Source organism: Geotrypetes seraphini, chromosome 4 (assembly GCF_902459505.1).
Source record: "Geotrypetes seraphini chromosome 4, aGeoSer1.1, whole genome shotgun sequence".
Classification (NCBI taxonomy): Eukaryota; Metazoa; Chordata; class Amphibia; order Gymnophiona; family Dermophiidae; genus Geotrypetes; species Geotrypetes seraphini.
The window spans coordinates 140230556-140251559 of NC_047087.1; the positions used below are offsets into that span (position 1 = coordinate 140230556).

At 46.6% G+C, this 21004-nt stretch overlaps 1 protein-coding gene across 1 annotated transcript in view; it reads right to left on the minus strand.

Moving 5' to 3' along the window:
- The window catches only part of PLEKHG4 (pleckstrin homology and RhoGEF domain containing G4), a 517593-nt gene that overhangs the window by 395278 nt on the left and 101311 nt on the right, over positions 1 to 21004 (minus strand). Inside the window, 1 exon segment of the mRNA XM_033942931.1 lies at positions 6435 to 6515. Within this exon segment, the coding sequence (XP_033798822.1) occupies positions 6435 to 6515 (81 nt within the window).

Consider the following 21004-nt stretch of genomic DNA (forward strand, 5'->3'; position numbering starts at 1 on the left):
TACTGTCCATTTTTATTTTGCATAGCCTTTCTTCTATTATTATGTGAAAGTATAAGCTAATCAGAATAAAGGTGAGACTGTAAGCTAATCAGAATAAAGAAAACAATATGACCATGCATGGTGTAGTGTGAATGAATTTATTTGGTACTGTTTGTGTCTGAGATAAGTGTGTGGGACGAAAGACAGCAATAAGACCCTTTGTGTCTTCTGGAGTATGTCTGAGGCCCTACAGGATGGTACACAGAGTTCAGAAGTGTTTTTATTTTCAACAAGGCATAAAAGACTTCCCAAAGAGCAGGTACCACTGAAGCAGTTTTCATATTATACTGTATAACAAATGGCCTTTGGATAGCAGGTCTGTATACCAGGATAACAAGAATATACTTGGTGCCTCAGATGGTTGACCCATGAAATCCATGGCCACTCTTTCTAACAGGGTCTCAATATGAACATGAAAGGGACAGGTGCATGACTGTTCATCTGGAAAGTTGGGTATTATTGATACAATAGTACTTGTTTATAAAACCCTGGCCAGAAAAATCAGGCTATTATGCACTCTTCCTCCAAGTGACACCCATTAAGAACATAAGAATTGCCACTGCTGGGTCAGACCAGTGGTCCATCGTGCCCAGCAGTCCACTCACACAGCAGCCTTTAGGTCAAAGACCAGTGCTCTAAATGAGTCCAGCCTCACCTGCATACGTTACAGTTTAGCAGGAACTTGTCCAACTTTGTCTTGAATCACTGGAGGGTATTTTCCCCTATAACAGACTCCAGAAGAGCGTTCCAGTTTTCTACCACTCTCTGGGTGAAGAATAACTTTCTTACGTTCGTACGGAATCTATCCCCTTTCAATTTTAGAGAGTGCCCTCTCATTCTCCCTACCTTGGAGAGGGTGAACAACCTGTCCTTATCTACTAAGTCTATTCCCTTCAGTACCTTGAATGTTTTGATCATGTCCCCTCTCAATCTCCTCTATTCGAGGGAGAAAAGGCCCAGTTTCTCTAATCTTTCACTATATGGCAACTCCTCCAGCGCCTTAACCATCTTAGTCACCCTTCTCTAGACCCTTTCGAGTAGTACCATGTCCTTCTTCATGTACGGCGACTAGTGCTGGACGCAGTACTCCAGGTGAGGGCGCACCATGGCCCAGTACAGCGGCATGCTAACCTTCTCCGATCTGTTCGTGATTCCCCTTCTTTATCATTCCTAGCATTCTGTTCGCCTTTTTGCCGCCACTGCACATTGCATGGACGGCTTCATCGACTTGTTGATCATAACTCCCAAGTCTCTTTCCTGGGAGGTCTCTCCAAGTATTCGTGCATGAGATTTTTGTTACCTACATGCATCACTTTACACTTATCCACACTGAACCTCATTTGCCATATTGATGCCCATGTCACGTTGTAGAGCTTTGCAATCCCCCTGTGTCTTTACTACTCTGAATAACTTTGTATTGTCCACAAATTTAATCAACTCACTCGTCGTACCAATGTCCAGATCGTTTATAAAGATATTGAACAGCATAGATCCAAACATCGAGCCCTGCGGCACCCCACTGGTGACACTCTTCCGTCCGAGTACTGTCCATTTACCCCCACTCTGTTTCCTATGCTCCAGCCAGTTTTTAATCCACATGAGTATTTCACCCTCGATTCCATGGCTTGCAATTTTCCGAAGTAGTCGTTCATTTGGAATCTTGTCGAACGCCTTCTGAAAATCCACATATACAATGTCAGCCGGGTCGCCCTTGTCTATCTGCCTGTTTACTCCCTCGAAGAAGTGCAGCAAGTTCATCAAAAAAGATCTGCCTTTGCTGAAACCGTGCTGGCTGGTCCTCATCAGACCATGTCCATCAAGGTGATCAATGATGCGGTCTTTTATCAGCATCTCTATCATCTTTCCCGGTACCGAGGTCAGACTCACCAGTCTGTAGTTTCCCGGATATCCCTTCGAACCTTTTGTGAAGATCGGTGTAACTTTCGCCACCTTCTAGTTTTCCTGAATCTTTCCCGATTTGATCGACAGATTGGCTATTAGTTGAAGCAGTTCAGCTATAGTCCCTTTCAGTTCCTTGATGACCCTCGGATGGATGCCATCCAGTCCCAGGGATTTATCGCTTTTAAGCCTATCAATCTGCCTGCATACTTTTTCTAGACTGACCGTCAACCCTGTCAGTTTCCCGTCTTCGTTTCCAGCATATAGCCTGATGGGTTCCGGTATGCTGTGTATATCCTCTTTGGTAAATACAGGCGCAAAAAATGTGTTCAGTTTGCCGGCGATTGCTTTGTCCTCCTTTAGCATTCCCTTTATTCCATGGGAATCCAACAGCCCCACCGCTTCCTTCGCGGGTCGTTTCCCCTTAATATATCGAAAGAAAGGTTTGAAGTTTTTCGCCTTCTTGGCTATTTTTTCCTCATAGTCTTTTTTGGCCCCTTTTACCGTCTTATGGCACCTGCGCTGATGTTGTTTGTGCTTATTCCAGTTTTTGTCTGTTTTTGACCTATTCCATTCCTTATTCTTGTCTCTGTTGTCTTCCTTCACCTCTACAGTGAGCCACACCAGTTCTTTGTTCTTTTTCCTCTTGGATCCCTTGTTGATACGTGGTATATATAGATTTTGCGCCTCGGTGACTGTGTCCTTAAAAAGGGACCAAGCTTGCTCTAGCATTTTTACAGTGCTTATCCTCTTCTTAATCTTCTTTCCCCACCATGAGTCTCATCCCTTCGTAATTCCCTTTCTGGAAATTCAGTGCCATGGCCGTTGTTCTAGACCGATGTTTCACCCCTGTGTCCAGGTCGAAGTGGATCATATTGTGGTCACTGTTTCCCAGCGTCCCTTCTACTTCTACACCTTGTGCATATCCTCGCAGTCTATTTAGAATTAAGTCCAGAATTGCATTTCCTCTTGTATTTTCCTTAACAATTGTTCCAGGAACAGGAAGCAATCGCCTACAGCATCCAGGAACTTGGTCTCCCTAGAGCAGCCAGAGGTGCCTAGGTTCCAGTTTATCCCCGGATAGTTGAAGTCACCCATGATATCATAGGGATAAGGACTAATAGCTGTTCTACCTCTTTTCCTTCTATTGTTCTTTTGGCTATCCTAAATAGTAAATCATGTTTCATTATAAAAAACAGGAGATTAGTATTGGAGGGGTCTTGATTATTTACAGGTTTCCCATCTATCACTTACACTTGGCTCAGGCCTCTTTAAGGGTCTCATCTTTCATTTGAACCCTGTTAAAATTCCCAGGATTTTCTTCCTCACTCCATTCAGGAAAGCTATTTAAGTGATTTGGAATATCTTAATTGGCCTCCTCTGCATCAGGGTCTCCATCTACTGCAGCCCTTGGATACTGCAGATTACAGACTTATTTATCTTGATATACCGCCTCACTACAAAAGAAATCTAAGCGTTTTACAATATTACAATACATACAAAACACAATAAGAAAAGAATGCCATAAAAAAAAAATAGGAAAGCCCACCCCAAATAACCCACCCAATAAGTCATAAAAATAAACCAACAAATACCCCACTAGCACATTGCTAAATTATCCATGTTCCCTTCAAACTAATCTCTTGAAGTGAAACAACCTTGGATTCATCTTCGATTCCGACCGCTCATTTTCTATGCACATCCAACAAGTTGCTAAGACCTGTTGCTTCTATCTCTTCAATATCACCAAAATTTGCCCCTTCCTCTACGAGCACACTACCCAGACCCTTGTCCAAGCTGTCATAACTTCAAGCTTAGATTACTGCAATCTACTCCTAACTGGTATGCCTCAGTGTCGCCTCTCCCCCTTGCAATCTGTGCAAAACTCTGCTGCGCAACTCATCTTCTACCAACCTCGCTAAGCTCACGTCACCCCTCTCCTTAAGTCACTTCACTGGCTTCCTATCCGCCATCACATAACCTACAAGTGTGTTCATTCTGCTGCTCCTCAATATCTCTCCTTTCTTCTCTCTCCTTATACACTTCCAAGAGAACTCTGTTCCTCAGATAAGTCACTCCTAGCGTTACCCTTCTCCTTCACTGCCAATTCCAGACTTCGCTCCTTTCATCTAGCTGCCCCTTTTGCCTGGAATAAATTACCTGAGTTTGTCCATCAAGCCCCATCTCTTGTTTAAAAGCAGACTGAAAACCCACCTTTTTGATATAGCCTACAATCCTTAACCCTACTACTCCTCTGCCCACCAACCCAGACAGCTTTAACTATTCCCCTTAACTGTATCCATGACATCCTGTTTGTCTGTCTTGTCTGTTTAGATTGTAAGCTCTTTTGTGCAGGGACTGTTTTCTTCTTCTCTGTAACTCTGTACAGCACTGTGTACGTCTGGTAGTGCTATAGAAATAATTAATAGTAGTAGTAGTAGAAATAGAAAAGGCCTGCTGGAAAAACTGTGTTTTGAACAACCTATTAAAACAAACTAAGGAACGCTCCTCCTACAGTTCTATAGGAAGAGCGTTCCACAAAACAGGAGCCAGGAAAAAAAAAAAAATGCTTTTTCCATGTTTATAAATGAGTGGAGCCAGCAGTTGGTACAGTAAGTAGGTATCAAATACTAGAGCGCAAGTCCCTACCAGGTACATAAGATGTTATCAAAGTGCTTAATGATTCAGGAATACCTGTATACATCAACTTAAGGGTCATCAACAACATCTTAACTTGTATTCTGAAATACATCAGTAACCAAAAGTAAAAAAAAACTTACAATGGGATGACATTATCAAATTTGCACACACACCCTAACAATATGCACCCTCTAGCATATTCGAAGCTGCCAGTCCAACCAGAATTGCAAAAGCATAATCCAAACAAGCTACAAATAAGGAATGCAGGAAAGTCACAAATGATTTTGGTCAACTAGTCCCTACACAACTCACAACTTATGAAGTGTGGTATATCCACATTGAATTAAAGTATCAACTTGAGAGGAAAAAGACAAATCCTCGTCAATCATTACCTCATGGATTGAAATGATTTCACAACTGGAAAGGCTTATCCAAAATTATCCACAGATTGACAGGGAACATAATCCCCAAGTTCGCTTTCTTCCATTAATTAAAATAATTAATGAAAGAAATTTCAGATTTTCTGAAGGGAATTAATATTCTAATATACACAAGATGTTACCCATTCATATGCCAGTAGTAAAGTGATGCATCTGATTTCATGCTACTGTACTACAACTACTACTTATTTCTAAAGCGCTGCTAGATGTACGATCTAATTAAAACAAACAGGACAAATAGGGGTCAGGGAATTTCTCACCGAGGGAATGATAAAGCAGACATAGGTAATTTACAACTGAGTTGGAGAAGAGTTAAAAGCAGCCTCGATAAAGTAAGCTTTCAATCTAGATTTGAATACTGCCAGAGACAGAGCTTGACATACCTACTTAGGCAGTCTATTCCAGGCATACCCTGCAGCAAGATAGAAGGGATGGAGTCTGAAGTTGGCAGTATAGGAGATGGGTACAGATAAAGAGAGGCTTATCCAATGAATGGAGTTCCCAGGGAGGAGTGTAAAAAGAGATAAGAGTGGAAAGATACTGAGTAGCTGCAGAATGAATGCACTTGTAAGTCAATAAGAGTTTGAATTGTATGTGGAAATGGATAGGGAGCCAATGAAGTGACTTGAGGAGTGGTAATGTGAGCATAGTGACCTGTAAGTCTTGCAGCAGAATTTTGAACAGACTTAAGGGAAGAGAGATGGTTTAGTAATCTAGACAAGAGGTGATAAGAATGTGGATAAGGGTTTTGGTAGCGTGCTCAGGAAGGTAAGGTCTTAATTTGGTGATATTATAGAAAAAGAAACAGGCTTTAGCAGTCTGTTGAATTTATGCAGAGAAAGAGAGAGGAATCAAAGATGACTCTGAGGTTGCCAGCTGACAAGACATAGAAGATGAGAGTGGGGTACTTACTATAGAATGGCACAGGGAAAAAATCTGTCCCCATCACTGCCCCGTCCCCGGACCACCGTCCCCTTCACCGCCCCGTCCCCGGAAGTTGCATCAGAGGAGAAGCTTCTGCCCACACACACGCGACTGCAGGCAGGCAGGCTTCACCGGCTTCAGTAAGTTTCTTTACTAAAGCGCCGCAAAAGTAAGGAGGAGGGAGATTTGGCCGTAGCTAGGTAGGTATCCGCGCGCGATCAGTGACCATGCACCTTCCCTCCCTTAACTGTGGGGACAAGGCCATTCACTGCTCCATGGGGTGGTGGATGGCCATGTCCCCGTGCCCACAGTGAGCACTTTTTCCCCCCCACCATTTCGGTGGGTTACCTGCAGCTATCCGTGTCATTCTCTAGTACTTACCTCATTGATTGTATTTATGCTTATATTTGGTCATTTATATCTGCTGCACACTACCTTGGGTGAATCTCTTCATAAAGACAACTAATCCCAATAAATAAATAAAATAAATACCTGGCAAGCACATCAAACCACTGCTCAGCACCTCTATGTTCACATCTTTTGCAAAGGTGGGGAAGGTCTGTGAACTTCTGACTGGAAAGAAAGACAGAAATTATTGAAATTTACTAGGACAAATAACAGAATGTACTTAGCCTTTGGAAAGATGTCACTGTCTATACGTTACTTTAGGCTGTCTGGGACTTGCTAATTAATACCTGCTATATGCATACAGTGAGAGTTCTCAACTGGGAAGATAAAGCACCTCCCATCATCCTCTAGCTAAAAATGAAAACAGTGATAAAGGCCAGGGAGACATTGCTGGTATCACTCATGTCCTGAACAGTAAGATTATTTCTCCATTACATTCAGACACTGTCCCAACCAGCCCTCTGTAAATGAAGGTTTAAGGAAAAAACACAAAACAAGAAATGAGAAAAAGAATAACAAGCCCTTACTTTTCCCCACACCCCATACTCCCAAAACTTGAAAATGTTCATTAGAGAGCTAGAAGAAATTTTTTTGTTTCAGTCAAAACACATTTCAGAAGACACATAACTTTCTGCACTAGTGTCACACCAAAAAACTTTTGTTACTGGCTTATAGTGACCTTCACAATCCCATGTATAATTTTAATTACCTGCCATTGGTCATCTCTTCCCTGTACAAGGCATCATCCTTTCATCTCCAATACAATGTACTAGTCACCAGCCTTTAGCACGGAGGAATAGCTTCTCTCCCAGGCATGGGAAGCCACAATCTCCTCCATCTTGTCATCAAAAAGATTCTCTCCCCAGCATGGTATGTCTGCTAGCTTCTCCTAAACTATAGATTAGAGGTCTGAGGCACACAGTCAGGCAAGTCTGTGCTGCCTAATCCCCTTGGCGAAGGCCCTGGATGCTGTATCAAAAGCTTCATAGGTTGACTGGACCATATACTTTCCACACACCTGCTCTTTAGCTATTATCTGATGGAGCTCCTTAGCCTTGTCTCAAAAAGAAGCATCTATTACCAGTTTGAGCTTGTATCCTGGAGAAAAGATCCCTTGATCAATGATAGAAAAGAATATCACAAAGCACAGTTACTTACCGTAACAGGTGTTATCCAGGGACAGCAGGCAGATATTCTCATTGATGGGTGACGTCACCGACGGAGCCCCAGTACAGACAACTTTAAAAGTGCATTGTTACTTTAAGACTTTAAAAAGTTTGCGATAGCCCACACCACGCATACGTGAGTGCCTTCCCGCCCGAAGTAGGTACGCGGTCCCTCAGTTAAGATAAGCCAGCTAAGAAGCCAACCCCGGGGAGGTGGATTGGTTATGAGAATATCTGCCTGCTGTCCCTGGATAACAACTGTTACGGTAAGTAACTGTGCTTTATCCCAGGACAATCAGGCAGCTTATTCTCACTGATGGGTGACCTCCAAGCTAACAAGAATGGGATTGAGGGAGTGCTGGCCTTTAAGAAAATAAATTTTGTAATACAAATTGGCCAAAGTGCCTATCCCATCTGGAGAAAAACTTCAGACAATAGTGAGAAGTGAATGTATGAACTGAGGACCAGGTGGCAGCTTTACAGATTTCCTCAATGGGAATAGATCTAAGGAAAGCAACAGAAGATGCCATAGCTCTAATTTTGTGGGCTGTGACGTGACTCTCCAGTCCAGTCTGAGCATAACAGAACGAGATACAGGCAGCCAACCAGTTGGAAATCGTTCTCTTGGAAACAGGATGCCCCAACTTGTTTGGATCAAATGAGACAGAGTTGGGGAGAAGTACGATGAGGCTTTGTCCTATCGATGTAATAGACCAAAGCACGTTTACAGTCCAGAATGTTCAAAGCGGTTTCTGCAGCATGAGAATGAGGCTTAGGAAAAAACACAGGCAGAACAATCGACTGATTGAAATGAAACTCCGTGACAACTTTCGGTAGAAACTTTGGATGAGTGCGTAGAACTACTTTATCATTGTGGAAAACTGTGAAGAGTGGATCTTCCACTAACACTTGTAACTCACTGACTCTCCTAGCAGAGGTGAGAGCAATAAGGAAGACAACTTTCCATGTGAGAAACTTGAGATGAGTTGTGGCCATTGGTTCAAATAGTGGTTTCATCAAACTGGAAAGTACCACATTAAGATCCCAGACGACAGGTGGAGGCTGGAGAGGTGGTTTAACATTGAAAAGTCCTTTCATGAATCTGGAGACCAGAGGATGAGCAGTGAGAGGCTTTCCCTCAACTGCTACGTGAAAAGCTGTAATAGCGCTGAGATGGACTCTGACAGATGTAGATTTGAGTCCAGAGTCCCAGATAGAGGAAGTAGATAATCCAACACCAAATCTACTGATAAGGAAGTCAGATCGTGATGATAAAGAAGACACCAGGAAGAAAACCTAGTCCATTTTTGTTGATAACATTGTTGGGTGGCTGGTTTCCTGGAGGCATCAAGGATATGTCAAACAGGCTGAGAGAAATGTAAGTCAGATGTATTCAGCCCGAGAGAAACCAAGCTGTCAGATGCAGTGATTGCAGGCTGGAATGTAGAAGTGATTCCTGATGCTAAGTAAGCAGAGTAGGAAAAACTGGAAGAGGTTTGGGCTCCCTGGAGCTGAGTTGAAGTAGAAGAGAGAACCAATGTTGCCTGGGCCACCAAGGAGCAATGAGAATCATGGTGGCCGCCTCTCATTTGAGTTTGAACAGAGTCTTTAACATGAGAGGAATTGGAGGGAATGTATAGAGAAACAGGCCCATCCAATCCAGGAGAAAGGCATCGGCTTTTAGACAGAGAGGACAGTAAAGTCTGAAGCATAACTGGGGCCACTTGTGATTGTGGGGAGCTGCAAATAAATCCACCTGTGGAGTGCCCCATTGAGCAAAAATGGACTGGAGAGCTGCAGAGACGCCACTGCTGGGTCAGACCAGTGGTCCATCGTGCCCAGCAGTGGCAATTCTTATGTTCCTATGTTCCTATGTTCCATTCATGCAGTTGAAGAATTCTGCTGAGGTTTCCTGCTAGGGAATTCTTCTCCCCTTGAATGTAGATAGCCTTTAGAAAAAGGATGTGAGCCATCGCCCAAGTCCAGATTTTCTGGGCCTCCTGACATAACAGGAGAAAGCCCGTGCCTCTTTGCTTGTTAATGTAGTACATTGCTACTTGATTGTCTGTGTGAAGGAGAAGAACTTGAGGGCAGAGAAGATGATGGAAAGCCTTGAGAGCATAAATCATCGCTCTGAGCTCTAGGAAATTGATGTGAAATTTCCATTCCCTGGCAGTCCAGAGACCTTGGGTCTGAAGATCGTCCATATGTGCCCCCCAAGCATAATGAGATGTATCCATCATGAGTACCTTGTAATGAAGGGGTAAGTGAAAAATGAGACCTCTGGACAGATTGTCGGAGGTCATCCACCATTGAAGCGACTGCAGAAGAAATGATGTGACAGATATATGTTGTGAGAGATGATCCGTTGCTTGAGACCACTGAGACGCAAGGGTCCACTGAGGAGTGCGAAGATGTAGCCTTGCCAGTGGTGTGACATGTACTGTAGAAGCCATGTGGCTGAGAAGAACTATCATGCATCTCGCAGAGATGGTTTGAAGAGAGAACATCTGTTGACAGAAGTTGGAGAGAGCATGCAGTCGATCCGGAGGAAGAAACGCCCTCATAAGAGTGGTGTCTAGGAAGGCTCCAATGAACTGAAGACATTGAGTCGGAATGAGATGTGATTTGGGAAAGTTGACTTCAAATTAATTAATTAATTAATTAATGGGAATTAATTCCCATTAATCAACGTATAACTTATAAAATATTGCTCTTAGTATTTAAAACACTATCTACCAACGAACCCCAATTTATAGATCGGTTACTAATCCCACACAACACGACATGTTCTCTACGATCCACAACTCAGGGGCTGCTTATGGTTCCTTCTTTGAAAATTATTGGAACCAGACGTCATGATATATATTCAGTAATGGCCCCTTTAACCTGGAACGCCCTGCCTTTATATATAAGAGAAGTTAAAGATCTCAGCAGATTTAAAACTAATTTAAAAACTTTTCTCTTTAAAGACGCATTTAATCTTCAAACAATTCATTTTCAATAATCTTAATCCCACTCCTCATGTTCTCTCTCTATTTGGCTTTTCCTTTCTCCTCATTTGAATAATAGTAATTTTGTAACTTCCTCCCTTTCTTTTTCCTTCCCTTATGTATCTGAGTTTGTCTGTTTTGTCAGTCTGTTTTTATCACCTTTTAAAGCTGTACAACGTACTCTAGATCTATCTTATATTTTACTGTTACTCGCTTAGTATGTAATAAGCGATTTATCAAATTTAAATAAACTTGAAACTTGAACTTGAAATCCTAGAGCCTGGAGAAAGGAAATGGTCTGTGATGTTGCCTGGACCACTTACTAAGAAGAAACAGCCTTGATCACCAATAGTCTTGGTTAATGAAAGACTTGGAGACCGTGCAATCTGAGAGATGCAGCCACTACAATCAGGCACTTCATGAAGACTCTGGGAGAAGATGCCAAGCCGAAGTGAAGGACCTTGTACTGGTAGTGACGTTGATATAGCTGAAAACAGAGATATTTCCTGGAAGTCAGATGAATTGGTATATGTGTGTAGGCTTCCTTGAGATCCAGGGAGCATAGCCAGTCATTCTGAATGAGAAGTAGATAAAGTAGGGTGAAGGACAGCATCCAAAATTTCTCCTTGACTAGAAATTTGTTGAGATCTATGAGATCCAGAATGGGTCACAGTCCTCCCATCTTCTTTGGAACTAAGAAGTAACGGGAGTAGAATCCCTGATTCTGCTGAGAAAGAGGAACTTCCTTGAAGGCATTCAGTCGGAGAAGGGATTAAACCTCCTGAAGAAGAAGAGAGGACTGCGGAGGGTCCAAAACAGACTCTCTTGGCAGATGGTCTGGAGGCAGAGTGTGAAAATGACTCGTAGGTCTGATGTGATGAGTTCCCAATGTGTGATGTAAAGTTGGAGACGACCTCCAATGGGCTGAGGCAGAGGATGTGAAACGTTGACTGTGACTATACCCTGAAGAAACATGTCAGAAAGGCTGGGTAGGTTTTCGAGGAGCAGCCTGTTGCTTAGGTTGCTGACGAGGATGTTGTTTCTGCCTCCTAGGTTGAGGCTGAGCAGTAGTAGCCTTACCATCAAACCTATGTTGGTAAGAAAGAGCCTGTCGGAAAGAACGATGAGGAGTAGGCTTCTTCTTAGGCTTGACTAGAGTGTCCCATCTGGTCTCATGAGCAGAAAACTTCTGTGTAGCCATGTCTATGGATGGACCAAAATGTTCATCTCCCAGACATGCGGCACTCGCAAGTCTATCTTGGTGGTTTACATCGAGCTCTGAAATGTGAAGCCAGGCCAGGCATCTCATGGCCACAGACATTGCTGCAGCCCAGGAGGTAAATTTGAATGTGTCATAGGTAGAACAAAACATATATTTTTTACGTAATTGAAAAATGTCAGAAATATGTTCTTGATAAGCAAGAAGCTTGCGTTCTGGTAGATATTTCTGAAAGTGTGAAATCTATTTGATGAGATGCTTGAGGAGAAAGGAAAAACTAAAATTATAGTTCCTAGAGCGGTTGGCCAACATGGCATTCTGATAAAGCCGTTTGCCAAATTTGTCCATGGCTTTTCCCTCTCTGCTAGGGGGTACTGATGCGTAGACACTAGCCCCTGTAGACTTTTTTAAAGTTAACTCCACTACTAGAGACTTGTAGAGTAACTGAGGTTTGTCAAAACCAGGGATAGGTACCACTCTGTATAAAGATTCTAATTTTCGAGGAGCCACAGGAATAGAAAGTGGTGTCTCTAGATTTTTGTAGAAAGTTTCTTGCAAAATGTCATGAAGAGGAAGCTTGAGTAGTTTCTTGGGAGGTTGGTCATAGTCTAAAGCCTCCAGGAACTGTTTGCTTTGTTTAGAGTCCGCTTCCGGTGGAATAGAGAGGGCTTCAGACATTTTGCGAAGAAATCATAAAAAGGTAGATTTTTCATAAAAATTAGGAGGTTCCTAAGAAGAACATTGAGGTGAATCATCATCAGAAGAATCCTCATCATCAGAGAAGAGTGGTTCCTGCTCCGAGTCTCCAAACAAGTCTGAATCCTGGATGGAATGTGAATGATGTCGAAGGCTCGGGATTGAAGGCTCGAGATGTTTCATCTTCTGCAATGCCTTTCAGGACCACACAAAAGTCGCCTCTAGAGATGTTTGCATCGAGGACTAGTGTCGGGGAGCTGATGGCGTTGATTTCCATGCTGAAGAGCTCCGCACCGGTGGAGCACCAAAAGGTGGTGAAGTCGGTGTCATGGGCTCAGACCGGACTGGCAGTGAGAGAGTTGGTGTCGACATGGGCATAATTTGGGTCAGCACCAGCAGCTGTAAATGCTCACCCAGTTCCTCCCTAAGCAAATTGTCAATCTTTTGCTTGAGGGAGAGCACCAGTACTGCAGGCTTTTTTGCCGGTACCTTTGGTGCGGCTGCACACTCCGGCGATGAGGAGGCCGATGACGAGGTACTCATCGATATCAGAACGGAGCACTCTCTGGGCTTTTTCGAGGTCGGCAGGACTTGGCTCACTGGTACTTTGACCTGAGGCCCAGATGAGGTAGGAGAAGGCTTCTTAGCAGGCTTACTCACAGAAGGTTGTGACACCGGATTTGTTTCTGCCGATGTCAAATGATGCGGTGTCGCTTTGAACGGCGCCGTCGTCTCCCATTCCATCACGACACCGAAGAGAAGTTTTTGTTGGATAAGACAGTTCTTCAATGTCCTTTTCTGAAGAGAAGAACGGGAACAAGTCTCCGGGTGGTGCTCTGGAGACACCAGTGATGGGGGGTCAGTTATTGATATGGGCTGAGCACAGCGACCGTACTTTTTAAAACACGCCTGCGGAAAATCGGCTCCGGCATGATCAAAATTGGAGGCCAAGTTGGTAGAACAGGCCCCGCCAGGAAAAAACAAAAATCATTACTTCTTTTTCTTTTTTTAATTAACTGAAAAACAAAAAGAAAGAAGAAAGAAGTGACTGAAAAGTCAAAAATCTGCGAGAGCGGGAAGGCAGTGAATGAGAAAAATTTCAACGGCCGTTGAAAACGCATCTTCTTAGCTCCATGGAAACTAAGAAACTGAGGGACCACGCACCTACGTCGGGCGGGAAGGCACTCGCGTATGCATGGTGCAGGCTATCATGAACTTTTTAAAGACTTAAAGTGGCGATGCACTTATAAAATGATCTGTACCGCGGATTCTCATCTATCAGTGAGAATAAGCTGCCTGCTTGTCCTGGGATAATATGTAAACAGAGGACAAACAAGAACAGTGCCAAATCCTTCAACCTTTATATCTGCCAATCAAGGATATTCCTCTTGAGATTCAAACTTTGTGAAGACCTTGACTCTTTCCAGCAGAACCCAAAGTTATTATATATAATCATGAGTATAGAGTATGACTGTGGCTAGCAAAATAGACACTGGATCAGGGTCAGATTAACGAATAGGCCCAGTAGGCACATGCCTAGGGCCTGAAATGGTCAGGGGGGCCCGATGAAGGAGGGTATCAACTGAATTTTTTTTTTTTTTTTCAAACGGCGATGGCCCCCCCCCCAACATCGATCGGCAATATGCCCCCCCCAATCAGCAACGCGAGCCCCCCCATCGAAGGACTGATCGGTAATGGACTCCCCCCTCCTCCATCAATGGAAAGTAAGATAAGCAAGGAATGCGGGTAAGAAAGGCAACAGCAACTGTAATTTTCCAAGTGGTGCTGCTTACCCAAAGCTGCCCTCTGACACGCTCCGGCAGAAACAGGAAGTTGCATCAGAGGGAAGCTTTGGGCAAGAGGCACCGCTTGGAAAATTACAGTTGCTGTTGCCTTTCTTACCTGTGTTCCTTGCTTAGCTTACTTTTTGTCGATGGAGGAGGGGGGGCCGTTGCCAATCGGTCCGTCAATGGGGGGGGCCCGGGTTGCCGATTGGGGGGGCCATGTTGCCTATCGATGCTGGAGGGCATCACCTTTTGAAAAAAAAAATCAGAGTGAAAGGTCAGTGATGAGAAGGGGGCAGAACAGGGCAGATGATGGATGTGGGAAGAAAAGGCCAGGGCAGATGATGGAAGTGGGGAGAAGGGAGACAGAAGGGAGCAAGGCAGGGCAGATGATGGAAGTGTGGATAACTTGTGCTCAGCCCTCACCTCCTCACCACTGCTGCTGCTTTCCCACATGCTGGATGGGGGGGAAGAAGTTAGTGAGATAGTGGAGGGGTGAAGGAAAGTGGTGGCAAGCTGTAAGTAGACACAGTGAAAAGAGGGAATTGAGGGCTGAATAGTAAGAAAGAATTTAATTTAGACAGAGGCAGAAAATAGAGAAGGAAGACCAGGAAAGGGAAGAGAGAGGAGAGAAAGCACAGTTACTTACCGTAACAGGTGTTATCCAGGGACAGCAGGCAGATATTCTTAACACATGGGTGACGTCACCGACGGAGCCCTCGGTACGGACCTTTTTAACTAGAAGTTTCTAGTTGGCCGCACCGCGCGTGCGCGAGTGCCTTCCCGCCCGACGGAGGAGTGCGTGGTCCCCAGTTAGGATAAGCCAGCTAAGAAGCCAACCCGGGGAGGTGGGTGGGACGTAAGAATATCTGCCTGCTGTCCCTGGATAACACCTGTTACGGTAAGTAACTGTGCTTTATCCCAGGACAAGCAGGCAGCATATTCTTAACACATGGGTGACCTCCAAGCTAACAAAGAGGGAGGGGGGATGGTTGGCCATCATGAAAATAAATTCTGTAACACCGATTGGCCGAAGTGACCATCCCGTCTGGAGAAGGCATCCAGACAGTAGTGAGTAGTGAACGTGTGAACTGAGGACCAAGTGGCAGCCTTGCAGATTTCCTCGATGGGCGTGGAACGGAGGAAGCAGCCATAGCTCGGACTCTGTGGGCCGTGACAGCACCTTCCAGTGAGAGACCGGCCCGAGCATAGCAGGCAGCAAGCCAATTCGAAAGTGTCCGTTTGGAGACAGGACGACCCAAACGGTTGGGATCGAAAGACAAAAACAGCTGAGGGGATGTACTGTGAGCCCTGGTACGATCAAGGTAGTAAGCAAGGGCACGCTTACAGTCCAGCGTGTGCAACGCCTGTTCTCCAGGGTGCGAGTGAGGCTTAGGGAAGAAGACGGGCAGCACAATGGACTGGTTGAGGTGAAAAGCCGAGACCACCTTGGGGAGGAATTTAGGGTGGGTACGCAGAACAACCTTGTCATGGTGAAAAACAGTGAACGGTGGGTCAGCAACCAGTGCATGCAGTTCGCTAACTCTCCTGGCAGAGGTGATGGCAATTAGGAAAAGCACCTTCCAGGTAAGAAGCCTGAGCGAAGTTGTGGCAAGAGGCTCAAACGGAGGTTTCATGAGTGCTGAGAGAACCACATTCAGGTCCCAGACGACAGGAGGAGGCTTGAGAGGTGGCTTGATATTGAAGAGCCCTCTCATAAATCTGGAAACCAGAGGATGAGCCGTGAGGGGTTTTCCGAGAATAGGTTCATGAAACGCAGTGATGGCACTGAGGTGGACTCTGATGGAGGTAGTTTTGAGGCCAGCATTGGACAGCGAGAGCAAATATTCCAATACAGTTTCCACCGCTAAGAAGGTAGGTTCCTGATGATGCCGGAGACACCACGAGGAGAATCTGGTCCATTTCTGATGGTAACATTGGAGGGTGGCCGGTTTCCTGGAGGCGTCCAAGATGAGGCGGACCGGCTGAGATAAATTCTCTGGAGAGGTCAGCCCGAGAGAAACCAAGCTGTCAGGTGGAGCGAGGACAGATTGGGATGCAGTAGAGACTGATGCCGCTGCGTAAATAGAGTAGGAAACACAGGAAGAGGAATGGGCTCCCTGGAGCTGAGTTGGAGCAGGAGGGAGAACCAGTGTTGGCGAGGCCACCGAGGGGCAATGAGAATCATGGTGGCGTTGTCCTTGCGGAGTTTGGACAAGGTCCGCAACATCAGAGGAAGTGGAGGGAAGGCATACAGGAACCGGTCCCTCCAATCGAGCAGGAATGCATCCGGGGCCAGACGGTGAGGAGAGAAGAGTCTGGAACAGAAGAGGGGCAGTTGATGATTGTGAGGTGCTGCAAAGAGGTCCACCTGCGGCGTGCCCCATCGAGCAAAGATGGAGAGCAGAGTCGGAGGGTCCAACGTCCACTCGTGAGGTTGAAGGATGCGGCTGAGATTGTCGGCCAGGGAGTTCTGTTCGCCCTGGATATAGACCGCCCTGAGAAAGAGATTGCGGTCCGTGGCCCAGGTCCAGATGCGCAGAGCCTCCAAACAAAGGGGGCGAGATCCGGTGCCGCCTTGCTTGTTTATGTAGTACATGGCGACTTGATTGTCTGTGCACAGGAGGAGGACTTGAGGGCAGAGGAGATGTTGGAAAGCCTTGAGGGCGTAGAACATGGCTCTGAGTTCCAGGAAATTGATGTGATGACGACGCTCCTGTGGGGTCCAAAGACCCTGGGTGCGTAGATCTCCTAGGTGAGCTCCCCACGCATAGGGGGACGCATCCGTGGTGATGATCATAGAGTGAGGGGGTAGATGAAAAAGTAGACCCCTGGAAAGATTTGAGGAGTTCAACCACCATTGGAGAGATTGCTGAAGAGATGATGTCACAGAGATGGGATGAGAAAGAAGATCCGTAGTCTGTGACCATTGGTTGGCGAGAGTCCACTGAGGCGTGCGGAGGTGGAGACGTGCCAGAGGAAGGACATGCACCGTCGAGGCCATGTGACCCAGGAGGACCATCATCTGTCGGGCAGGAATGGAGGGATGCATGAGCACCTGACGACAGAGGTGGAGCAGGGTCCGCTGACGATCGGAGGGGAGAAAAGCCCTCATTAGTGTGGTGTCCAGAACTGCTCCAATGAACTGAAGTCGCTGGGTGGGAAGCAGATGCGACTTGGGGTAGTTGATCTCGAACCCCAGGAGGTGGAGGAGAGAGATGGTGTGATGAGTAGCCTGTAGCACAAGTTGAGACGTGGGTGCTTTCACCAACCAATCGTCCAAATAGGGGAATACCTGGAGGTTGTGAGACCTGAGGAAGGCCGCTACCACTATAAGGCACTTGGTGAAGACCCTGGGTGAAGAAGCGAGGCCGAACGGTAGCACCTTGTACTGATAGTGGTGGTGCAGCACCTGGAACCGCAGGTAGCGGCGAGAGTTCTGATTTATGGAGATGTGAGTGTAGGCCTCTTTGAGGTCCAGGGAACATAGCCAGTCGTGTTGAGAAAGAAGAGGGTAGAGCGTGGCAAGGGAGAGCATTCTGAACTTCTCCTTGACCAGACACTTGTTGAGGTCCCTGAGATCGAGAATGGGACGGAGGTCTCCCGTCTTTTTGGGAACCAGGAAGTAGCGGGAGTAGAATCCCTGACCCCTTTGTTCTGGAGGTACTTCTTCGATGGCATTGAGAAGGAGGAGGGATTGAACCTCCCTCAGGAGGAGGGGGGTTTGAGATGAGTTGTGAAGCAGACTCTACGGGAAGGTTGTCCGGTGGAAGAGTCTGGAAGTTGAGAGAGTAGCCGTGGCGGATGATGTTGAGGACCCACTGGTCCGATGTGATGACCTCCCAACGGCTGGAGAATATGGTGAGACGACCTCCGATTGGTTGTGGAAGAGGTAGCGAGGGTGGATGACTGGCTATGCCCTGGAGAGAAGAGTCAAAAGGGCTGGGATTGCTTAGCAGGCTGAAGAGGCTTGGAGGGTTGAGTGGTCTGAGAACGAGCCTGGGCATGGTGCTGCTGTTGACGGGGCCGCCGAGGTTGTTGAGGAGGCGGATTGAGTGGCCTGGCTGAGAACCTGCGCTGATAGGATGACTGAGGTCGATAAGGTCGGGCAGGCGGAGCCTTCTTTTTTGGTTTGATCAGGGTGTCCCACCTTGTTTCGTGGGCGGAGAGTTTTTGGGTGGTGGAATCCAGTGACTCTCCAACAAGTTCATCCCCGAGACAGGGGGCATTGGCTAGACGATCTTGGTGGTTGATGTCCAGGTCGGAGACTCTCAACCAGGCCAAGCGGCGCATGGCAACGGCCATGGCAGAGGCACGGGAGGTGAGCTCGAATGAGTCGTATATCGAGCGGACCATAAACTTGCGCAACTGAAGAAGGCCAGAGATGTGCTGCTGGAACAGTGGGACCTTGCGCTCCGGCAGGTACTTTTGAAGGGCAGACAGCTGTTGGACCAAATGTTTCATATAGAATGAAAAATGGAAGGAATAGTTGTTCGCCCTGTTGGCCAGCATGGCATTCTGGTAGAGCCTCTTGCCAAACTTGTCCATGGTCTTACCCTCTCTGCCAGGAGGGGTAGAGGCATAGACACTAGAGCCCTGAGTCTTTTTCAAGGTGGATTCAACAAGAAGGGACTCATGGGGCAATTGAGACTTGTCGAACCCTGGGATAGGGATGACTCGATAGAGGTTGTCCAGTTTACGTGGAGCCCCCGGTACCGTAAGGGGATTCTCCAAGTTTTTGTAAAAGGTCTCCCGTAGGATGTCATGCACGGGGAGCTTGAGGAACTCTTTAGGAGGTTGTTCGAAATCTAAAGCCTCCAGGAAGGCTTGAGACTTCTTTGAGTCAGATTCTAAAGGAAGGGACAGGGCTGCAGACATCTCCCTCAGAAATTTAGAAAACGAGGACTGCTCCGGTTTGGAGGTGGCATCGGGTGCCGACGGGTCCTCATCAGATGAGGAGGGATCCTCCTCGGTACCGAGAGGGGTTTCCTCCCATAAGTCAGGGTCCCGGACCTCTGGTGCATGTCGAGACACCGGGGTGGAAGGTGCGGTATGGCGGGTCTTCGATAAAGATTTCCCAGAACGCACCGAAACGGTACCAGGAGAGGAAGACCGGCGTCGATCCCGGTCCCGGGAAGAATGACGCACTGCTTGGTGCCGAGGAGGATCCGATGTGGTATGGGAGTGAACCACTGGATGGGTATGGAGCTGCTCAGCTGAAAGAATCGGCATGGAGGTGTTGATGGGTACCGAAGGGGTGGATACCGGGGGTTCGGTACGGGGCTCGGGCCGGTCTGGTACCGGAAGGAGCGGTGCCAGGATAGTGGGCAACAGGTGCTGGAGTTGCTGCTGTAACTGTTCCTGGAGTTGAACCTTTAAGATGGCCGAGATACGGTCATCTAGGGATGGCATCGGAACCGCTTTCTTTTTCTTCGGTTCCTTAGATGCCGCTCCACACCCCGGCGATGAGGAGGCCGATGACGAGGCACTCACCGAGATCGGGGCGGAGCGTTTGCGGGACCGGTGCGATGCCGGCAAGGTTGGCGTCGCCACCGTAGTTGGAGGGCGCTCGAGGGAAGAGGAAGGCTTCTTAGCCGGCTTACCTGGCGCCAGAGACGCCGATGTGGGGTCGGGCGGTGTCGAGGTAGACGGTGCCGATTTCTGTGGTACCGCTGTCGATGTCGAGGAGTCCATCGCCGACCCGGTGCCGAAGAGGAGAGTTTGTTGAATTCTTCGGTTTTTAAGGGTTCTCTTTTGAAGAGTGGCACAGCGGGTGCAGGAGTCCGCCCGATGCTCCGGACCCAAACACTGCAAACACCAATTGTGTGGGTCAGTGAGGGAGATCGGGCGTGCACACCGCTGGCACTTTTTAAAACCGACCTGCGGGGGCATGAAGGGGAAAACGGCCTCCGCAAAATCGAACCCCGAGGCCTGTATAATGGCAACAGGCCCCGCCGGGGCAAAAACGAAAAAAGCAAAGTTTTTTTTTTTTTTTTTTTTTTTTACAAAGCAAAGAAAAAAGAAACCCGAAGGCAAAGGAAGATAAAAAAATGGAAAAAAGCGCGAGCGGGAAGGCAAAAAGTGGTTTCAACGGCCGTTGAAAAAACACACGCGTCTTCTTCGCTCCGCGGAAACGAAGAAACTGGGGACCACGCACTCCTCCGTCGGGCGGGAAGGCACTCGCGCACGCGCGGTGCGGCCAACTAGAAACTTCTAGTTAAAAAGGTCCGTACCGAGGGCTCCGTCGGTGACGTCACCCATGTGTTAAGAATATGCTGCCTGCTTGTCCTGGGATAAAAGAGAGATACCAAAGAACGGGGAAGGAGACAGAGATATCAGATCTGAGTGGAGGAAATGAGAAGAGAGAGATGCTAAAAACCACAGGGGGGAGGGAAGGAAAGATGGAAGGAGAAAGATGCCAGACCATGAGGGGAACAGAGGGAAGATGATGAATGCCAGACCAAGGGGGAAGTGGGGGCAGGAGGAGAGATGGCAGAGGGAGGCAGACATTTTCTGGAAGGGGCAGACAGTGGATGGAAAGAAGAGAATGACAAGAAGATAAGGAAAGTAGAAACCACATGACAAAGGTAGAAAAAAATGATATTTTTTTTATATTTTTCTTTAGGATAAAGTAATATTGTAGCTGTGTTGATAAATGTTTAGAAATAGAAATAGTGATCCTTTTATTGGACTAATTTTTATACATTTTTGATTACCTTTCAGAGGCCAAATTATTCCTCATGTCAGGACAGGATATTGTAACAGCAGTATACTTTACTGACCTAAAGAAAGAGGT